Source organism: Agelaius tricolor, unplaced genomic scaffold (genome assembly GCF_023055355.1).
Source record: "Agelaius tricolor isolate 1412-34295 unplaced genomic scaffold, bAgeTri1.0.p SCAF_57, whole genome shotgun sequence".
Lineage (NCBI taxonomy): Eukaryota > Metazoa > Chordata > Aves > Passeriformes > Icteridae > Agelaius > Agelaius tricolor.
In genome coordinates this window covers 1254604-1275594 of record NW_027269317.1, presented here as the reverse complement: position 1 = coordinate 1275594, position 20991 = coordinate 1254604, and the positions used below count along the sequence as shown (strand labels likewise).

At 54.7% G+C, this 20991-nt stretch overlaps 2 protein-coding genes across 5 annotated transcripts in view; both read right to left on the bottom strand.

Annotated features, from left to right (window-relative positions):
- Positions 1-20991, bottom strand: part of LOC139604921 (zinc finger protein 436-like) — a 41830-nt gene that overhangs the window by 9299 nt on the left and 11540 nt on the right. For 3 of the 4 annotated variants that reach the window (XM_071456252.1, XM_071456253.1, XM_071456249.1), the window contains exon 1: positions 2509-2648. The exons of the other annotated variant lie outside the window; for it this stretch is intronic. The gene's annotated coding sequence lies outside the window, so the exon portion shown is untranslated. Of the gene's footprint in view, positions 1-2508; positions 2649-20991 lie in introns of those variants that run through there. 4 annotated transcript variants of the gene reach the window in all.
- Positions 7908-15394, bottom strand: LOC139604903 (maestro heat-like repeat-containing protein family member 7). The gene is made up of 15 exons (XM_071456207.1): positions 15367-15394; positions 12958-13103; positions 12282-12398; positions 11959-12107; positions 11488-11635; positions 11052-11239; positions 10816-10953; positions 10439-10553; positions 10126-10254; positions 9726-9902; positions 9463-9618; positions 9207-9308; positions 8701-8803; positions 8362-8418; positions 7908-8077 (listed from the first exon to the last, which is right to left on the bottom strand). The coding sequence occupies exons 1-15, from the start codon at positions 15392-15394 to the stop codon at positions 7908-7910; spliced, it is 1923 nt and encodes a 640-aa protein (XP_071312308.1).

The following is a 20991-nucleotide window of genomic DNA, read 5'->3' as shown; positions in this document are numbered from 1 at the left end:
CTTAGTTTGTCTTTGCCTTGGGGAAAGGAATTTTAAAGGTTTTATTTAAGGGCTGCTACACCACTCAACGGAGATGAGCTAAACATCTCCACAGACTGGGAATAGCCCAAAAGACACCCACAGAGATAACGACCAGCAACAAAACATCAACGCCCAGCAGCAAACAGCAACCAACAGCTACCCCAGACACTGCCCCCGGCACAGCTGGAGACACCTGGTCTGGAAAAGGCTGAGAAGGAAATCCAGGAGTGTGGACCGAATTCACAGCAGAGGGGAAGAAATCCGGGTCCAACAGGAAACCAAATACTAAAAACCTACACAACTTGGAAGCAATGAACATTAAAGCAGGGGATTTAGATTGGTTCTGACTACATAAAGTTTAGGAAAAATCCAGTAAAACTCACATGCCATGGAATGATTTTCTCTGCACAGCCGGGTTATTTGTGAAAGAAATTATTTCTGTTGCACATCCTGGCCAGAACCAAGCAATGCCTTGACTCTCTAACACTAAAGAGATTCTTGGAGAGTTTTTGTTTTCCCTGCAGTTTCAGTGACAAAATTACAACATAAGAAAAACTTTTCATAATATTCTTTCTCACTTCATTTTGTCAGGAAGGTTTGGGACAGAAGGGTGAGAATCAAGTTTTGGTCTGGCTTTTTCCATGTTCACCTTAAGGCTGCATTCTGAAAAAAGTTACAAGAGCTTTAAAGGTGAAAATTTAAACCATAAACAGTTAATAGTTTGTTTCAACATTGTTTAAAGAAACAAACAAACAAACTTAAAAAACCAAACCAAATAGCCAAACAAAAGAAAAGGAAAAAAAAAAATCCAAAAAAATAAGCAGATTCTGGGGGGGCCACATGTGACTCACCAGATGGCTGCCCTGGAAGAGAAGCTTTATTCCAGGCAGCCTGCAGAGGAGCTTTAGAAATGCAAATGAACACTGCTGGGCAAAGCCTGGACAATGGACCTGGGTCTCTTGCCTGGGGCACGAATTGGGCTGATTCCCTCTGCCCTCACCCCAAGCTCTGCCTGCTTGCACTGATGGAATTTGCACAGCTCAAGGCAGAGCCCAGGGTGAGGATATCTGACCCTGCAACAGAAACGGGTGAAGCTGCAAAGGGAAACAGCAAATGGAGAATGTTGGGAAAATTTCACTATAAATAAATGGGGGGGAATCACCCTCTGCCCACTCCAACATGTGCTGTCACTGTCAGTGTTATATAGGGTGTATTAGAGCACAGATGTTCGTGCTATCACAAGTTCAGGGAAATCAGTTCAGAATCAAAGTAATTGATGTAGTCTTGGCTGAAAGGAGGGCCCAAAATGGGGAAAAGATGAACGGCCAGCAGAACAAATCCTACACCACCGTGCACCAGACTCTGGGAACCCGAACCAATTCATATCAGGAGCCACAGAACCCATTCCTCATTTCAATGGCATCATTAGATTACAAACTGTCCTCAGAATAACCAACCAGACAGCTCCAGCTCCTGACCTTCCTGCTGAGCAATCCACTGAAATGAGGAACAAAGGCGATGGGATCAGATTACCTTTTAGCAGAAAAAAGAGTTTGTGGAAAATTAAATGACTCAAACTGCTGTTGGCAAATAGATGACAAAGGAAAAGTGCTGAAACAGATAACAAAGGAAACAAGAAAGCAGCTCATGTATTGGTCCAAACGTGAAAAGGATGGGAATGGGACACGGTTTCGAGGCTCCCTGGCAGACCATGGGTTAAACGAATGCTGTTTCTCCTCTCCTGTGCTACAGCAACTCTCACCTTTTTACCATGCTCCACACCTTGAGAGTGCAGCTCATTCAGCAGCTGAGCGAGGGGCCAGGGGCTTGTAGATAAGGAAGTAACGGGCGAAACCACCAGCTTCAATAATTGTTACTAATTAACATGGACTGCTGCTCACAGAAAGTCCCGCTACATTCCTGAACTTCCAGAAGAACGAAGACTTAACAGAGCCGTGAATATCGGCTGTTCTACAAAAGTGGGGTGCACATTAACGAGGACATGCAGCTGGCAGATGTGGAAGTCTGAACCTTCCAAGTACCTCAGCCAGTGGGCAAAAGGAGAGGGAGAAGCGGCCGGGAAAATGAGGATAAAAAGGAGGCTGCGAACTACAGCAATGGCAGAGAGCGCACAGCAAATGCCCCACGGCCTCTCCCTCTGCTCAGCAATAAAGTCACTTGTACAGGACTCCTCTGTCTCCTCTGGGCACAGAAACCTCCGGCCACGTCAATTTCCCCGCACAGCCCCGGGCACGGGGCAGCCGCCTCTGTCCCAGCCACAGCAACCGGGCCGAGCCAGCGCTGCTCCGGCAGCGGCTCCTGCCGAGGCAGCGGCCACAAGGAGACCGCGGGCAGCCGCTCCCGCAGCGCCCTCACGCCAGCGGCAACACGCGCCGGACACGGCACAACGAACCCGCCTGAGCCCCCTGCCGCCCCCGAGGCCCGCAGCAAGCCCCGAGCCCCCGCACAACCCAGCGCGGCTCCCACCTGCGCTGCGGCCGCCTCCCAGCTCCGCCGCCGCCGCCTCACCGCGCTCCGGCCGCTGCCGCCGCTCCCGGGCCCGCACACACGCTCCGCCAATGGCGCCGCTGCCGAGCCACGGCCGCCCTCAGGCCGCCACCGGGCCCCTGCCCCGCCTCGCTTCCACCAATCAGCGCGCCAGAACCACGACTGACGGCACCGTCGGCCAATCGCAGCCAGGGGCGGGCTCTGCACACGGCACAGCCTCGCCCCGCGCTCTCAGGGTCCCCCGGGCTGCGTGAGGGCAGAGCCGGAGATGAGGAACAGCCCTGGAACGGGCCCGGGCCCGAGGGGAATTGAGCTGAAAACACAAACAAACTTCTCCGCACCTCCCGCCACGGCTTTCCCGGCACTGCGGCTTCGGTGGCCCCGGCTCAGCGGGAAGTCCTGGAGCCTCACTTCTCCTACGCCTAATTAGGAGCATCAGTGCATCGCTTTGATTTCCCCCAAAAAGGGAAAACTGCCGCAAACGCCTGTGGATGAGTGGGGGAGGGGAGAGATTTCTGACAGAAAACTCCAAAACCTCAGAGCAGGATAATGAGAAGTAAGTGAAGAGCCTTAAATCCAGCCTTCCCCCACGCCTCCCTCCTTCCAGCTGCACCTCCTACCCCGGCAGTGCCGGAGACAGGGAATGGGGCCGTGCTCACTTCATGCCCCGGGGCTTCTCCCTCTGCTCAGGGACAGGAGTCGTTCCCCTGCTGCACCCTGGGCTCTCTCCCACCGGAGACTTCTCCAGGAACTTCTCCAAGCTGAGTCCATCCCACGGGGCACAGCCCCCCTCCAAGTGCTGCAGCGTGGGTCACTGTGCCCCGGGGTCAGTCCTGCCAGGACAGGCTGCTCCAGCGGGGCCCCTCTGGCCACGGGGTCACAGCCTCCTCTCAGGCATCCCCGTGCTCCAGCGTGGCTGCTCCGGGGGCTGCAGGGGGATCTCTGCATCCCCATGGATCTCTGCATGGGGATCTCTGCAGCCCCATGGATCTGCAGGGGGATCTCTGCATCCCCGTAGATCTCTGCATCTGGCACCACCGTTTTTGGAGGAGCCAGGAATAGGCTGAGCTCTGCCTGAAGCTCTTCTCACATTCCTCACACCCTTCCCGGCACAGGGAGGCTTTTACCTCCTCACAGCTCTCCAGGCTGGGTTTGCAGCCCCTCCTCGTGTGGAATCTCTGGGGCTTTTCCTCCCCGTTGGATTCCTGCGCCGTGGAGCCGTTCCAAATGGCCTCTTCCACGAGGTTCTGTGGCAGGGATTTGTTCTCCCTGGTCTCTGTCCACAGCTCAGTGCTTGGGGGAGGAAGGACAAGGAGAGGAAGAGACAGGGAGAAGGGAAAAGGAAAAGGCAGGAGGAGAGGAAGGAACAAGAAGGAACAAGGGAGGAAGGAGATGGGAAAGGAATGTGGATGGATGAAGGACAGAATGAGGAGAAGAAGGAAGGTGGACAAGGAGAAGATGGGATTTGCCTCCATGCCAGAGGGAAGGGGAAGGAGATCCCCCCAGTCCATCCCTGGCAGGATGGCGTTGGCAGTGAGGCTGTCCTGCAGCGATGCTGGGCTGGGAGATGGAGCAGCAGGGAGGGGAAAGGGGCAGTGATTCCTCCTGCCCTGCCTGGCTGTCCCAGTCTGGAGCGTCCTGGCGCTGCCGAGGCCCCTGGAGCGTCCGGCACTCAGGAGCCCGGAGCTCACGGCTGCTTTATAAAGCTGACAAAGTCGGCAGCATGGGTCTGGGTATGATCTCAGCAAACTGGGTTTATTGGTACAGGAACAGGGGACAGAGCTGAACAGGGTCCAGGGACAAAGACAGGGTGCAAGCTGAGGGCACAGGGGGTTTTTAGATGGGGTAGTGAGGGTGGAGCTGAGGGTCAGGGTCCAATGGATATGGGGGAAAATGGGGCAAAGGAGGGGTTAAGGGTCGGGACAGCTAATAGGGAAACAGGGGCAGAGGAATGCAGTAAACTGGGGCCAATGGAGGGACAGAGAGGGAGAACATTCGAGGGACTAACCAGAGATGGGTAATAGGGGGTGAACTAGGGTAATTAGGCCAACGGGCCAATGGGGTAACATAACTTTCCATAAATCAGCATGTGCCTGCAAAGATCTGTGGGAGAAGCAAGCTTCTCACCATAACCTTGAAATCTATTCTTCTTATTGGGGACCAGTCCTCCATGGGTGGGAGATTGACACTCCCATGGGCCTCCACACCAGCGCATCTTCCTTTTCCTCGCAGCCTCCTTCTCCTCCGTCCAGGCAAATTTTGGGATTGACAAATCCTGGCTTTGGGGGAAGAACAAGGGGTGAGCACCTTGGGTTTTGTGAGAAATGAGCCTCACTCTTTAGAATTTTTGAAAGATTAATAAGGAATAAGAAGGGACAAATCAGTAACAGCGCTGGGTGTTGGCGATGGCCAGAGGCACACCGGTTAACCACAGCAACTCTTCTTGTCTAGTTTCTCCATTGTATTGTTCAAATACATATTCATAATGATTGTACATATTCAAACATTTCTTTGAACTCATTTACGTGTTCCAGGAATTCTTTAGATTGGTTTGACCCCCAACTCGCCTTTTTAGAGCACGTGCAGGAATCGTGGATTGCTGTTCTGAGGGTTGTGTGTCACTGCCTCACAAGGGCCCCTGTTCTGTGGTTTCAGCAGGTGACAGTTATTGACAGTGGAAGGGTCAGTGGCAGGGGCCCCATCACATCCCTTCCTTAAATGTTATCTGACCATGCAGACGCTTTTAGCTATTTCCACAAGTACTTTAAAAGAACATTAGCTCTTTCACAAATATCTCTGAGTTATTATTGTCAGTTAGTTACAAAAATAAAAGCATTAGTTATTATTTCACAACTACAGCTACTTCTGCAAAAGTTAACATTCTAATGCACAACACATGGCATCCACTTTAATATTTTACAAAAGCCAAAACTGTAATGTATGTTTTTCACACTGTCCACAAACTCAAATATCATCCATAAATCATGTTCTGAGGATATGAGCTACACAGGGGCCAGGCATTGGCCACAAAAAGCTGACAAATTATACTGTAGCAAAAGCAGTGAAAAGTGATTACAAACTGTACTATTTCAAACTCGTTGTGATTAAGAATATTTTGCAGAAGTCAATACATAATAGCAAAAGCCAACACTACCTAGTTATTTATAACAAACCCAGGGCAGGTTTTTCCCTTGCATGGAGCACCTGGGCCTTGCCCGGGCCCCTTCTGCCCTCCTGCAGAGCCGGTGGCATTTTCCAGCACACACAGTTTGTAACCAAGAGCCGGGTGCAGCCGAGAAGGCTCCAAGCGCCTCCTTCCAGGCTGACTCTGCAGGTGCCGAGGCTGCTCTGGGCTCTGCCAGGGCTCTGCTGGGGCTCAGCTCTGGGCCAGGCTGGGCCCGCCCTCCCCTCACATTGCTCCGGGCAGCTGAGTCACAGCGGGAGAGGGAAGGGACACGTCAGGGGAGTTGAGGTTTGAGAGAGTTTGTATTCAAAAACTGCCATAACAAACAGGCTGTCCTAACTACCATAACTAACTAGCAGTGCTAACTCCCATAACTAACTAGTTGTCCTAACCACTGTAACTGAAAGCTGTCCTTTGATGAGGGAGGGGTCGATGCCCGTGGATCCCGCCGTGCCCCGGTGCGGGATGAGCTCCGTGCCCCGCTCCAGGTCCAGCCCCCGTTGGAGGATCCACGCTGGATAATCCCGGGTGACGCCCAGGGTCAGAGCCCCCCGCGTTGGGAACACACCTGGCTGGGGGCTCCACATCTTCCTGGCTCCCCCCGTGGACACCTCGGTGAAGGCCGGAGGATCTCCGCTGCTTCTCTGGTTTCTGCTCCTCTCCTCATCTCCCCATCCTCTTCCTCCCGCCTCTCCTCCCCCGGTTCAATGGCTCCTCCAGCTCCTCCTCGTTCCTCATCCCGCCTCCTTCCCCTCTTCTCTCTCACATCCCCCGCCCCTTCCACCACCACCTCCTCCTCCTCCTCCTCCTCCTCCTCCTCCCGCTCCCCCCGGGCCCTGCCCCCACCCTTTGTCCCCCTCCCTTTGCCCAAATCCGTCCCATCACCGCCGCCCCCAACCCCTCCCCATCGCCCCCCAATAAACGGCCCCGGGGCCAACTGGGAAGCTTTATTGGGAGCACTGGGAGCAGGCACTGGGCGGGGGCAGAGCGCCAGCGGGGCTGGGGGGACACGGGACCCCCCCAAAATCAGCGGAGCGGGGACGGAGCGGGGGGTTCCGGCCGGGCCCGAGCCCACGGGGAGGGGCTGCGGCCGCCGCCGGCTCAGGAGCTCTGTGGGCAGAGAAAAGGGGGTGACACCGGGCTGGGGGCCCCGGCGGGAGCGCACACGCTCCGCCACGGCCGGGACGCCACCCCCGGCACCCGCCCTGACCTTCTTGCGCACGTAGAAGCCGAGCCCCAGCGCCAGGAAGACGAAGCCCAAGACGAAGCCCCCGATGCCCGTCAGCATCTTGCTGCGGGCAGCGTCCGGCGGCATCTCTGGGGGGTCCGCAGGGCTCAGCACCCCCAAAACCTCTCACGGACACCCCCAGCCCCTCCCAGCGCCCTCCCTGTGGCCCCCAGCCCAGCCAGGACCCCCTGAAACCTCCCCCCGATCCCTTTTTGTCCTGGCCAGGAGCCACCAAAGCCCCTCCCGTCCCTCTCAGCATCCCACAGCCCCCTTCTGATGGCGGCGAGGGAAGACAAGCAATCAATCAATATGATTGGTAAAGCAAGCTTCGGTTTATCTTGAGTACACCGGTACTTTTATATTGTTTTCCAGTAATTATGCATACTTGTCGTTAGTTTATTGGTTTAATTGCTCATACCTGTTGTGAGTTTCTTGGTTTAAAGCAAGAGATTACATTTACATATTCCTCCTACTTTGCGGTTATGCATACTTTATGGTTTCTATTCTCGTTGCTGTCCTTGCCCGTTCGACCTTGTCAGCAGGCAGGACACAGCATCTTCCTATCGTGGCGTGCGGCCTGGTTATGCTAAGTGCGGCCCACTTATGCCAAGCTGCTAAGTTAACATGTATGCTCAGTTATCATGGGGCTTGCTTGTACAACATTTCCAGGGATCCATGGCCCTTTTCCTCCAGCCATTCTTCCACACTTTCCCTTCCACACCGCACGCTTGGGCAAATTGTGCAGACCAAGCAGCCTTTTCCCCCTCTTCCCCATTGGCCTGAAGACACTCTGCACCAAGAGAAAGCTCCTGGACAGCCGGCTATCCAACAACAGCAATTTAATGTTCCTCTAGGGGGTGAAGGGAAAGGAAGTGCTGGCAGAGGAGAGGTGTTCCCCGCAGGCTCAGGTGGCCCCAGCAGACGCAGCCTCCCGGAGCAGTTCTGCACAGCGCCGCAGCAGGACACTCAGCCACGGCCACACAGCAAAGGCCGCGAGTGCCAGAGGCGGCGCAGTTGGTCTCGCATCTTCTGGAGTCGGGAGCAGGGAACGCTCTGTAGAGCTAAAAGGATGTACAGAGCTTGAAGTGCCAGGCATGAGATGGCAGGGCTGGTGTCATCCGTCATGTCCTGCAGGGCTGCAGAGAGAGAAACAGAGGCACAGTCAGAGGCTGGATCTGCGGGGAGCTGGGGAGAGCCTCCAGGCTCGTGCATAGCACGCAGCTCCTGGCACGGCCTGGAGGAAGCAGGAGGCAAGAAGGACGAGCTGGCAGCTGCTGGCCAGGAATGTCCCCCAGGCGCCTGCAAGGTGTCTGTGCTGTGGGCACCTTGGGGCGCGCAGGGAGCGGAGCCGTGGGCGGGCGGGCCAGGGAACGCAGGTGCCAGCGGCAGCCCCCGGCGAGAGCCCGCGGGCCTCACTCACCCCTGCAGATGATGCGGAAGTGCGGCTGCTGCCCTGTCAGGAAGCGCCCGGCCATGCCTGGGGAACACAGAGCGTGTCCTGCCTTCAGAGCCACAGCTGCCGCCCACGGGCGCTGCCAGCCCCGAGGCCACACGCCCTGCTGGCCCGGCAGGGCTCAGCCCGGGCCCCTGGCGCACGCTGCCGCCCCAGGCCACGGCTGCCAGAGGGCGGCAGCAGCAATGCCGAGCCCGGCCGGGGCTGCACATGCCCGCGCCCGGATCCTGCTGCCGGGCCAGCAGGCGGGGCTGCGGCCGAGCTGCGGCGGGCCGGGCCGGGGAGGGAGCCGGCCTTGGCACTCACCCATGAACCTGACGGCCGCCTCTCGCAGGGGCTCCTGTGCGCTCCGCACGTAGGGCAGGGCCAGGCGCAGCTGCTCGGCCGCTCGGCTCCTGTCCTCTGCCAGCTGCAGAGAGCGGCGGGGCACGGAGGGAAAGGGTTGATGCGGGCCCTGCCCCTGGGCCGGGCGCTGCCTACGGCCGCCACTGCTCCCCCTGCCCACAGAGCCCTGAGGCCCGGCCAGCAGCCGCAGGCGCCGGGCTCGGCACGGGGCGGAGGGCCCGGCGAGCCGCGGTGCCGCCCCGCAGCAGAGCCCGGCTGGCTCGGGGCTCCATCGGCACCGGCCTTGGGGCCACAGGAGCCTGGAGAAGAGCCCGCATGGCCCAGGCAAGGGAGCGGCGTGTGGGGCGCAGGCTGGTGCCCCTGCCTGCGGCACTGGGCAGGGGCCACAGCTGCCAGCCCCACAGACCGGGCGCCGTGGGCAGGCGGCTTCTCCAGGGATTGGGCTGGGCATTCCAGGCTGTCCTTACCAAGCACTCGGCAAATCTCCACATCTGATCCGTCTGCAGCAGCTGCTTGAGATCCTTCCTCTTCAGGAAGCTTACTGCAGAAAGCAGCGTTTCCCAAGAGGCCTGCAGAGCAGCAGAGACCCAGAGATGGCACCGCAGCCCAGGGCACCGGACCCGCATCTCTGTGCCAGGGCCGGGAGGAGGCTGGAGCCCGTCAGCTGCCAGGGGCTGGGGAGACAGCTGAGCTCTTTCCATGGGGACACCCAGGAGGCCTCACCTGTGCCACACACCCATTCTCATCATGGCAGTGGAAGAAGAGTGGGAGCAGGCTCTGGCTCACGTGCTTCTTCAGAGGCTTTTCTCCCTTTGCCACTACCAAGGCGATTACATCTTGGAAGAGGTGAATGGAGAGCAGCTGCACAAGGCTGTTGTCCTGTTGAAAAGGAAGCCAAAGCCCTCCACATCAGCTGCTCCGGGCCTCCCTGTGCCCAGGCCCAAGGCAGCACCCAAGTGCCCGTGGCTGGGGGCACAGAGCCTCACATTGTCAAAGAGGTGCCAGAGCGCCTCAGCCAGCTGCAGGGCGATGGGGCTGGCTATTGCCAGGTCTTTCTGCAGCATCAGGAGGCTGAGCACAATGAGGGTCTTCTCCACGATGTCTTCATCCCTATCCCACAGTAGCTTCCCAAGGCTTTCAGTCAGGCTGTACATGCTTGGATCCTGTGTGCAAAACAAGGCTGGGCAACCCCACGCTGCTGCTGCTGCTGCTGCTGCTGCAGGGCTCAGAGGCCGAAGGCCTGTCCCAAAGCACTCAGGCAGCTGAACAGCGACCCTGGAGAGCTGGGAGCAGCTGCCACAGCTGCCAAAGCCCAGCTAAGCCCAAGGGGCTGCTTGCCCCAGCCCCACGCTGCCAGCACAGCTTCAGCTGCTGCCTCCTTCTCACCATCGAGGTGAGCACCACGAGGCCTCGCAGCGCCACGCCACGCATCTGCCTGGACTCGCTCTGCAGGTGCCTTGTCAAGATCTCCAGGACTTTTTTACCGCATTCGCTCAAGTCCAGGCAATCCAGGACCTGAAAGGCACAGAGCAGGCACAGAGCAGGCACAGAGGTGCCCAGCTGGCAGGAGCTCAGAAGTGCACAGGGCCGAGCCAAGGCAGCAGCACAGGGCACGGGCAGCGCCCCAGGCAGCTGCGGCTACGAGAGGGCAGAGGGCTGGGAGGCAGCTCAGCCAGGCAGCGCTGGCCATGGGGCTCACCTCCACCAGGAAGGCCAGGGCGGGCAGCTCCCAGTCTGAAATGCCTTGGCTGAGCAGGTCAAAGAGGCAGGATGCCATGCCGCAACACCAGATGATGGAGACACGGCGCATCTCCCTGGCAGGGAGAAAAAGGCACCATTGCTCCTGGGCCGGGCGGGCAAACCTCTCCCAGGGCTGACTGGCAGAGCTCTGGTCTGCTCCCGAGCATCCCGAGGGCGCTTTGGGAGGCGGCCGTTCCCGGGCAGCCTCCTGTGCCGGCCTTTTCCAGTCTGCTCATGCCTCCCTTGGTGACAAGGCCCGGCTGCCCATGAGCATGGGGACTGTGTGGGGCGTTGCAGGCACAAAGGAGAGGGGCGGTGGGGAGAACGAGGTCTCACCTGGCCAGCAGACGCACTGCACAGTGGTGGGTGTCGGCACAGAGCAGCGTGTCCCAGGCACGCTTGCGTTCTATGGACAGCACCACGTGCTCATAGTGCATTTGGCAGAGCAGGGCCTTCAGGGTCTGCAGCGCAAAGCTGTGTGCAGAGCAAAGCCCAGGTCACGCTGGGAGCCCCGGCTCCTGCCCTGGGGGCGTGGGAGGGATGGGGAGACTGGGAGGACTGGCACGGAGCACCTGTTGGGGTTGGCGGCAAGGCCGTGTTGCTCCTGGCATCCCTTCCAGAAGGTCTCAACCTCTTCTGGCATATCCTGCATGCTGATGTAAGCTTGGAAGAGCAGACGCAGAAAGAGATTGGAGAAATACTCCAGCACCACAGGTGAGCGCCAGGCCAGATTGAAGACTCTCCACAGGGCCACGGTTGCCTGCAAGAAATAAAACAGCCAGAGACAAGGCTCAGTGCCAAGACATCCACGTGGCAGGGCCTAAGCATGCCAGGGAGAGACCGGGGGAGACACGGGGGGACCAGCGGGCCTGGTGCCCCTGAACCCTGCCCCTAAGGCAGGATTCAGCCCAGTGCCTGAGGCAGGGGGATGCAGCTGGGGGGAGGACAGAGAGCTGGCTGCTGGAGAGGCGGCCTGGGGGCTGGCAAAGGCCGGCACCAGAAACTCACAGCCAGGGCAAAGACTCCTGCGTTGTCCCCATCGGAGGTGTACACGCTGTGCACTGGCCAGGCACTCAGCACATCGGGGAGTAGCCGCAGCGCCGGCTCCGCAGTCCTGCTCGAGGACATGATGGTTCCCCACATGGTGGCGGCAGCTCTGTGGGGTCAGAGCTCTGTGTCAGGGCGGGCTCGGCCACAGCACCGTGGCCTGGGCAGCTGCAGGGCCCCGCGCTGGCCCTCAGCCCTGCCTCTGCCCACTGCCCCTGGCCGGCAGCGGCCAGCCAGCCCACGTGGGTACAGGCCCCGAGGGGCAGGGAGGGAGCGTGGCACCAGGCTCAGGAGCTGACATGGCAGCCCTGGAAAACAGAGGAGCCAGAGGATCCTGGAACTGCCCGCCTGTCTGGCAGTCAGCAGGGACAGGCTCTACAGGGTGACGGGCTGGTGAAGCCCAAGCCCTCAAGGCACGTGGGGCTGCCCTACCTGTCACACGATGGGGCCCAGCGCAAGAGGGTGATCAGCACGTCAGAGGGGTATTCCTCGGTCAGCTCCAGAAGGGTCTTGTCCAGCCTGTGCCCAGCAGACTCCTTGGCTGTGAGCCACTGGTGGATGGACCTCACCATGGCGGGCACCTGCAGAGGGCACGGGGAGACTTGGAGAGCTGCCAGAGCAGCAACTCCCCCTGAGAAGTGCTTCCCTTCCAACCGCATTGGGCCGGGCCTCAAAGGCCCAGGGAGCCCGGCAGAGCCGGCTGGAGGCGCCGCACCACTGCTGGGGCCATCGAGCCCTTGCCCCAGGCTGCTTACTTGCACTGGATTGGAGACACCCTTCTCCACAAGCAAATCCAGCATGGCAGCATCGATCTCGGCATCAAGGAACGGAAGGTTGGCCAAGACGCCCGTGCCCGCACCGGTGGTCTCTTCCTGCCAAAGGCACGTGATGAATTCACAGAGGGTCGGCAGCAGAAGGGCAGCAAGAGAGGGAGAATCCATGGAGTGCTCCAAGCCTGGTGCTTGGCTGAGCAGTGCCAGCAGGCCCAGCCCAGGTGGGGATGGCTGCAGGTACCTGCACTGCTCTGCCCAAGCGGCCACGGGCGGCTTCCTGTTCTTGTGTCCGGTCCTGGGCTGCATCTGGCAAAGAGCGAGCGCAGCCAGAGCTGAGGGGCTGCGGGAGAGGCCGGAGAACACAGCCCAGCCCTGCGCTGCCCAGGCAGGGAGAGCCTCGGGATGCCCCGGGGGATGGAGCGCGGCTGCCAGGTGCTCCAGCCCAGCTTCTGTCCTATCCATGGATATGTCCACAGGGATGGGATGGGGTGGGATGGGATGGGATGGGATGGGATGGGATGGGATGGGATGGGATGGGATGGGATGGGGCCAGGCTGGCTGCAGGCACCAGCCCTGTGGCCCAGCTCTGACACTCACGCTCCTGCAGCAGCTGGAACTGCTCCAGTTCTTCAGGCTGCTGTGCTGAGGCAGCTCCAGCCTCTTCCTCCTCCACCCAGGCCAGCTTGGGCACGCTGGGGGGTCTCTGCTCCATGTCACTCTTTGCAGTTATGAGTGCTTGCTGAAGCAGAGAGGCCTCGGAAGAGCTGAAGATGAGCAAGTGCTGCAGCTGTGCCTTGAAGGCACCTGCAACAGAAGAGCCTCGGGAAGGCTACAGGACAGGAACTCCTGCAGCCTGTCCTCGAGGGCAGCAGCAAGAGAGAAGTCTCAAAAGGGAAATAGGACTGCAAGTCCTGCAGTCTGTCCTTGAGGGCACCGGCCACAGGGATGGCAGACGCTTGGGAAATGCTCCACGTCACCGAGTCCCGCAGCCTGGCCTCGAGGTCACCTGCACAGGGAACGCCTGGGAAAAGCTCCGGGTCAGCAAGGAACGAGTTGGCTGTGTGGGGGCTCCTCACAGCACTGCTCTGTCCTGTCCTGTCCCGTCGCATGCACCCAGCACTGTGGCGTGGCCGTGGCGCCGCCAGCACCTATGTCACGACGTGTCACAAAGGGTCACACTCTCACATTCTGTCCCTTTCCATCCCATGGTGACCACGGTGCACTGTGTCACAGAGAGCCCCAGGACACACCTCCACGTGCCCTGGGGACACCCCCACGCCACCCAAACTGCCCCAGCTTGCAGGCAAGACCTTGCCCCAAGGGTTGAAGACACAGCCCAGCAGGAACTTTAGCCACGGCCCAAACAAGAAGCAGCTGCTCCTCTGCTCTGCCTGCTCAGGGCAGCAGAATGAGCCCCCACGGCTGCCACCGCAGCTGAGCAGGAAGGGCACCGGGGCCTTCCACAGGCCCTGCCACGGCCTCTTTGGGACCAGCCCCGGTGCTGGGTGGCCGGCACAGTCGCAGGGGCGTGACACAGACACGGGACGTGTGGCTGTCTTGGTTTGGAAAGACAGGAGTCTGCTAAGGAAGGCAGGAGCCTCCCCTGAAATGGAGAATGTAAACCCTCCCCACCCTTCCTGACTGCTATAAACTTTAAATTTAGGGGCTCTCAGGCAAAAATATGGGATCAGGAAATAACAGTTCTTTAATAGGGAAGGAAAAAAATAAAAGGATAAAGTAAAGAATGCAGTACACTAGAATAACACTGACAGAGTCAGAACCCAACCTGACACCCTGTGGGTAAAGGTGCGGTAGCAGTGCAATTGGAAATGTGGCTGCAGCCCTCCTGAAGTGTCAGGGGTGATTCTGTTGGAGCAGGGGGGGTCCTGTAGAGAAGGATGTGTTCTTCCTCCGATGATCCAGTGGAAGAAGAGGCAGCTGCTGTTCCTCTGGGGAATCCAGTGGAGAAAGCCGTGCTGGTGTCTCAAAAACCTCTGGATTATATCTGGGTAGCAATGCTTGGCTCCTCCCTCTGGGATGTTTTAGTTCTTATCAGTCATGCAGTGACATTCAATAGTCTGTTATCAACAGATGTCCCCTCCCCAGGACTCAAAGAGAGAGATAAGGCAAACTGCCCGCTTGACAAAGATAATCTGCCATACAGATGGTCATGGAAAACATCTTGCATTGCAATCTGGAACAGCATCTATAACAAACTCCCCTCTTATTCTTTATAAAACATTTAGCTTGAGCAATGTTTCTTATGCTTTGGACTACGCTGATAATTAGCTGAATAAAACAAGGAATCAAACAAGGAAGAAATATGCAAGCAGCTGTAACACATAAAAGGAAGAAGCCTAATTTCTTCCACCATTCTATACGTGATCTCACCAGCTAGTTTTTTTAACATTGGTTCCCAGTTTTGGATCAGTATGTGGGCTACTTTTCATTGTGGTCATCTATTTTAATATATCTACACCTGACATATTAAATTTTCCACAAACACTCCCTTCTTTAGCCAATAGAGAGTCTAAAGTCAATCTATTCTGATATATTATGGGTTTTGTTTGGCTTTGTTGACTTGATATTAATTCCAATGCCCATCTGGTTATGTTTGTTATTATCTCTACAACTGTTTGGAGTCTTATAAGATGATTCAGCTTATTAATTGGGGCTGATACAGAGTCAGATTGCTGTGCTGGTTTTACCTTTTTGTTTACTGATTCTTCTTTTACCAAATCTTGGACTCTACCCTTAAAGGCAAATGTGAAACAAATCCATCTCTCCCCTTTTGGACATTCACTTCCCAATATATTCTCACTTTTTCCTAAGTTTCTAGCAATGCAGTATTTTCCCCTGTTTTGCCTACAGGTACTTAATTTGGATGGGTCATAGCAGTGACTGCTGACATGGGTGTGTGTAATAAAAGAGGAACTTTGATTTCTTTCCCTGTAATGCTTTTGATAGCATTTGTGACACGATTTTGCTGGTATCCCTAAAGGGAAAAGACAGAAGATGAGTGACAGAAAAAGGAATAACAGAGGTCTGGTATGGCTTATACCCCCACCTGCCATGCCTATGGGGTTGCTGCCCATAGCAGGTGTATTTGATCTTCTCGGTGGCGAGCACAGCGGCCAATCCAGTCTTGCCCTCTTCTCTTTGTCACTCCCTTTTTGCTAATTTCCAGGCAAATCATTTTTGACACTCTGTAATTGTGGTTTCACACTGTTCCTCAGGTATCTCCCACTCAACAGGCACTAATAACTCCCATCCACAAAACAAAGTTATTATTTCAGTTGTTTTGAGTTCTATCTGGATAGGGGATAGATTTGGTGCTCGACACTTCCTGCAACATGAGCATCGATTGTGTAAACTACAATACCAATTTTTCCCACAATTTAAACATTTACATTTAACTCAGCATTATAACCCAGCATATCTGATATTAGGATGAAGCAAACAGGGTATATGGTATGGCCCTGATGGAAGTTGTAATTCCTCCTCCTCTTGGTAGAAGTCACAGGCTAAGGCCAGAACATGAGAATTCTCTGACCAAAATAGTCCTGATGCTCCTGTTTGGAGTGGAAGTATTCCTCCCCAAATTGGATATCTGACATGTCTCAGGACTTGTTCAGATGGCACTTGAAACCACTGATATAAACCTGGCCTTGTTTCTCAATTAGCTGTGATTCTTTGTACATTCCTTGGATCATTTGGGTCGTCGCAGTTCGTTACCACCCAGTCCCAACTTAGGAGCCAATTTGGTATCACCCGGTTTAAATGTGCTAGTCCACTCCTCAGGTTCCTTCACAGCTCCTTTGATTCTGCTGGCCTGGATCCACTCTCTTTTCCCTTGCCTTGGATTGCTGCCTCGTTTGTCAGTAGTACCTGAAAAGGACTTCTCAATAGCACAGAACAGTGACTGGAGGAAAGGCAACTCTACATCAGGATTTGCCATTAGCATTCTTCAAAACTTCCTGGGTTTAGCAACAAGTTGGGTTTTTTGGGGTTTTTTTGGCCACAGCTGCTTGTTCTTCTTGTACCCAGCTGAGTCTTCAGCTGTGCTAGGCTGTTCAGCTCTTGGGATCACGTAAAGGACAGTTCTCCTAGAGAAAAAGGGACTTGCCATGCTTAGGATGCTTCCCTTTCTTTCTAAGGCAGGAAGCCTTAACAGCACTGAAGGGAAAACTCAGAGGCAAATTCCTCTTCTTGTGAGCCACAATTAGTAAAACAAAAAAAAACCACCCAAAACCAAAGAAAACCAAACCAAACAAACCAAACAACCAAAAAAATAAACAAAAAAAAGAGAGCCAGGCCAGTCTTAACATCTATTGCCTTTTATCGTCTGAGCATTATTTAGCTGTTCAGCCTTCACAGATCCATTCTTCTAACACCTTTTCAGAACAAACCCCCTGCCCCATCCTATCAGCAAAAAAGAAGAAAGAAAAAAAGAATCTTTGCTTTAAGAGAACAAAAATAACTTGGTGAACTTTTGAGAATTAGCGAGAGATCAAGGCTATCTCTGCTTTGGTCTTATCGCTTATTCTCATGCCACCCCCTCTTCTCTCTCTCTTCACTCACAGCAGGGCCCCTGTGGGGACCTTGGGGATGTGCCTCGCCCCCCTTTCGCCCCTTTTCCCTCTCTCTCTTCACTCACCTACTGGGGCTGAGGCTGCCGCCCTGCACTGGGACCCCAGCAGGCTGGGAGCCACCCCCGGGCAGCTCCGTCCCTGCGGCAGCCGCGCTCCTCAGCAGCAAACTGTGCAAGCCGTGCCCAGCGCCGCTGCCGGGCTGCTGAGCGTGTGCAGCAACCCCGCGCCCTCCGAGACCCCGGCACCACCAAGCAGCTGCCGAGCCCCAGCGGCGCCCACACAAACCCGCGCCCCGCGCCGCCTCCACCGGGGGGCAAACGCTGGAAGTTGTCACGCGGGGCCGCCCCCATGGATCAGCCCCTGCCGCAGCCCCGAGACTCTGCCGCCCGCACAAGAGCGGTCAAACACCCACAGCCTCAACACCCCTCACCCTGGCTGCCCAGGGATTCTTTTTCTCTAATAAGCATTCGGATGAACCATCAACATATATCTTTTCCCCCTCTAGGAGGGCTTGTTCTGCTACATCCTCCTGAACTTCAGTTTGGTATTGCACAATTTCTGAACAATCATGTGTTAAGGTACCTTTTTGTTTGCCAAAAAAATTGAGCTGGATTCAAACTTTTTTTTACTTCTAGTGTTAAGTTATCATTATTTCACATTTTTACATCTTAGAGTCTACTAACCATTTCTTCCCCAGCATTTTATTTTCCTTTTTTTTTCCTTTTTGATTTTAACACATTTTGGACCGCATGAGGTGTACACACCACTACTTTATTTCTAAGAGTTTGTCCACAGCCTTTTCTTCTTCTGGTATTACCTCTATTCCCAGCTGGATTTGTAAGTCTTTTCCAAAGAAGTTGACGCCGGCTCCAGGAACTAAGAAGACATCTCCTACCCCCATTCTGGCTTCCCCTTTAATGACTACATTTTTAATGACAGAGATATTAAACCCTTCTCTTTTGTTGATGGTTGTGATTGTGGTTTTGTGTGTCCCCTCTCTGCTGGGATGTTTGCTAAGGGCCCTGCAAAAATCCATAGCAGCTGCATTCACAGTCCAAAAACAAAAAGGGGGAATTGTGAAAGGGGCCAACAGCAGGCCTGTTCGCTAAAGGAGCGAGAAGAAGCCGAGGAGCAAGAAGAAGCTGATAAGGAGCTCTCTCCAAGGCTGTAACCAAGGAGAGAAGAAAGATAAGAGAACCTTGCAGCTGGACGAAGCATTTTTAGAAAGTTAGTTGTGTCACTGTAACTTTTCACCAATAGTGTTATGTTGACTTATTGTGGCCAATAGTAAAGATAGAAGAAGCATAAAGGATTAGAAAGTGTATAAAAGGTCAGCCATGTTCAATAATAAAGAGTTGCCATCTGAGACTGCTTGTGGTCTCTGCTTTATGTCGTGACCGCCTCGACAGCGACACTTCCCCTCTGCCCCGACGTGATAAGAACAGAGTCGGTGGGGGCCCACACGGGGTCCTAGCAACTGGCAACCGTGACCCACTGGGACGTAGTGGGGGAGGCGGCGTTGGTGCAGCTGAGAGGGGCAGGTGGAAGCCACAGGGAGGTCCGGACCTGATTTCCTCCTATCAAGACACCTGGAAGTAGGTGAGCCACCAACTAGTAATAATGGGACATAATTTGTCTAAAGAGGAAGAAAATGTTCTGGCTACATGGAAAGTTTTGTTAAGGAATAACGGAATTAATACTTCAGACTATGCCCTTCGAAATATATTGCTGTGGGCTAAATCACAGGATTTTGGCACTGATCCCGACACAGCTTTTAGTGCTAAGGCATGGAAAAAAGTCAGGGACAGACTGTGGGAAGTCATCCGAACGGGAGATAAAACGGTTGTCGATCTAGCAGTTACTTGGGAACCGCTCTTTGAGGCATTAAAGGAATGGAAAACAGAGAGAGAACAAGCAGAGCGGGATGCGGAGGAAAAGTTGGGGCTGATAACAGAACCTGATGGGGGGGGATGAGGCAGAGGGGGCCTCTGATGGGGAACTTGAAGAAAGTCCGGGTGCCATGCAAGTTACCTGGCAAGCTGCCACAGCTTCCAGGAAGGCTGCCAGAGCTTCTGGGCTGGATGCCAAAGCTTTTGGGAAAGCTGCAAAAGCTTCTGGGAAAGCTGCCAAAACTTCCGGACAACCTGCCATAGCATCCTCTTATCAGACCCCTAAACCTCTTTATCTCACACCTGCACAGCAGCCCACGATGGTGCCTGTATACACTACACCACTACACCAGTCAGCTGAAATGTCTTTAGCAGAGAGACAAACCCAGCCGTCTGCCCCCCCGTTTCCCTCCGCTCTAGTCCAGCCATCCGCCCCCGCTCCCCTCTGAGCTGCATGAACAACCTGCAAGGTCGTATCCTCTGCTCCCTCACAGTGACGGCAACAGCGAAGCAAGTGATGAGTCGCCCGCAGTAACACCTGAGTTGGGGCAAGGAGCTCTGGTCTCTTTACCTCCCAAGAGCTCTAGCCTTGCTGCCCCATGGACTTTGCCCCCATGTCAAGTAACTGTGCTTCCTCAATACCCTCAGGAGTTTTGGGAATTTGTTAGGAGGAAAGCAGTTGAAGAAAAGAATTGGGACATGATAGAAAGGTTAGGTGCTTCAAGAGTACCTCAGGAGAACAGTGCCAATGCAAATGTTGCCTGTGATAACCCTATGGCTTCTCCAGTTTTTAGAGCAGCTCCTGGAACAGGGCAGGATGACAGTCATCATGTCTTTGCCTGGAGGGTTGTGCAAGATCTCCAATCAAAAGTGGCTCAGTATGGTATTAATTCCTCACAGGTAATGCAATTAATATGTGTAATTAATGCAGATATGCTTGCACCTTATGACATCATGCATCTTGCTACAATTCTATTCCAGCCAGTACAATATGGTGTATTTCAAGACACTTGCAGGCGAGCGGCTGAACGCAAAGCTCTAACAAATATGCAGTTGCCTCAACACAACCCTCATCATGCTGTGGGTGTTGATCCCTACTGGGCACTGGGCCTTTTGCCAATCCAGATTCACAGGCAAGGTGGGATCCTTCAATTTTGGCGCAAGCTCAGCAAATTGGCATGAGTGCCTTAACTAAAACAATGGAAAGGGCAGCTCCAAAACAGAAATACAGCAAGGGATGAGAGAACCATTTTTGCAATTTGCAGAAAAACTTGCTGCAGCTATTGAGAATCAGGTAGAAGATGAAACTTTGCAAGACAAATTGTGCATACAATTGGCTAAAGAAAATGCAAACCCAGACTGCAGAAAGATTATTGACACTTTACCTGGGGAACCCACCTTGCCTGAAATGGTTACTTCTTGCTTGAAAGTTGGTTCAGTCAAGCATAAAATGGCGGCTCTTGCTGCAGTGCTAAGACCTTCAGCAAAATGTTATAATTGTGGACAACAAGGGCACGTAAGGTCACAGTGTACCAGAGTGTCAAATGTTGTCCGGAAAACAACATTTAAGCCAAGTGCAAGCAGCGATGCTGTGTGCAATCGCTGTGTTAAACTTGGGCACTATGCTAAACAGTGCAGGAGTAAATATCATGCAAATGGTTCAGCTATTGCAGGGAAACCCAAAGAGGAGCGTGAAGGGGCGCGTGGGGAAACAAATACCCCAACAACCACAACAGCAAATGCGGGCCTTCCCAGCACTGCAAAGCTGCCCATTTGTGAACAATACTCAGGGGCAACAAGCGGCTCCGCAGGGATTGATATACCCACCGCTGACACAGTAACCATTCTGACAAAAGAAATATGTAAAGTGCCCCTAGATGCCTATGGTCCAATAGGACGGGGATTGAGTGCGTTTTTGATAGGGAGATCAAGAACTACACTTAGAGGTATTCATGTGCATCTAGGACCTATTGATGCTGATTATTTAGGACAGATTCATGCCATGGTATCCATCAATGACCCTCCTGTCACTATTCAGAAAGGAACCTGCATTGCTCAAATTGTACCTTTTGTGAGTTCTGTTCCAAATACAGTGGGCCGAAGTCGCGGCACAGGAAGTTTTGGATCGACAGGAGTACCCCAAGTGTTCTGGGCTGAGAAAGTAACAGAGAACCATCCAGAAAAGACATGCATCCTCACCACCAGTGGATG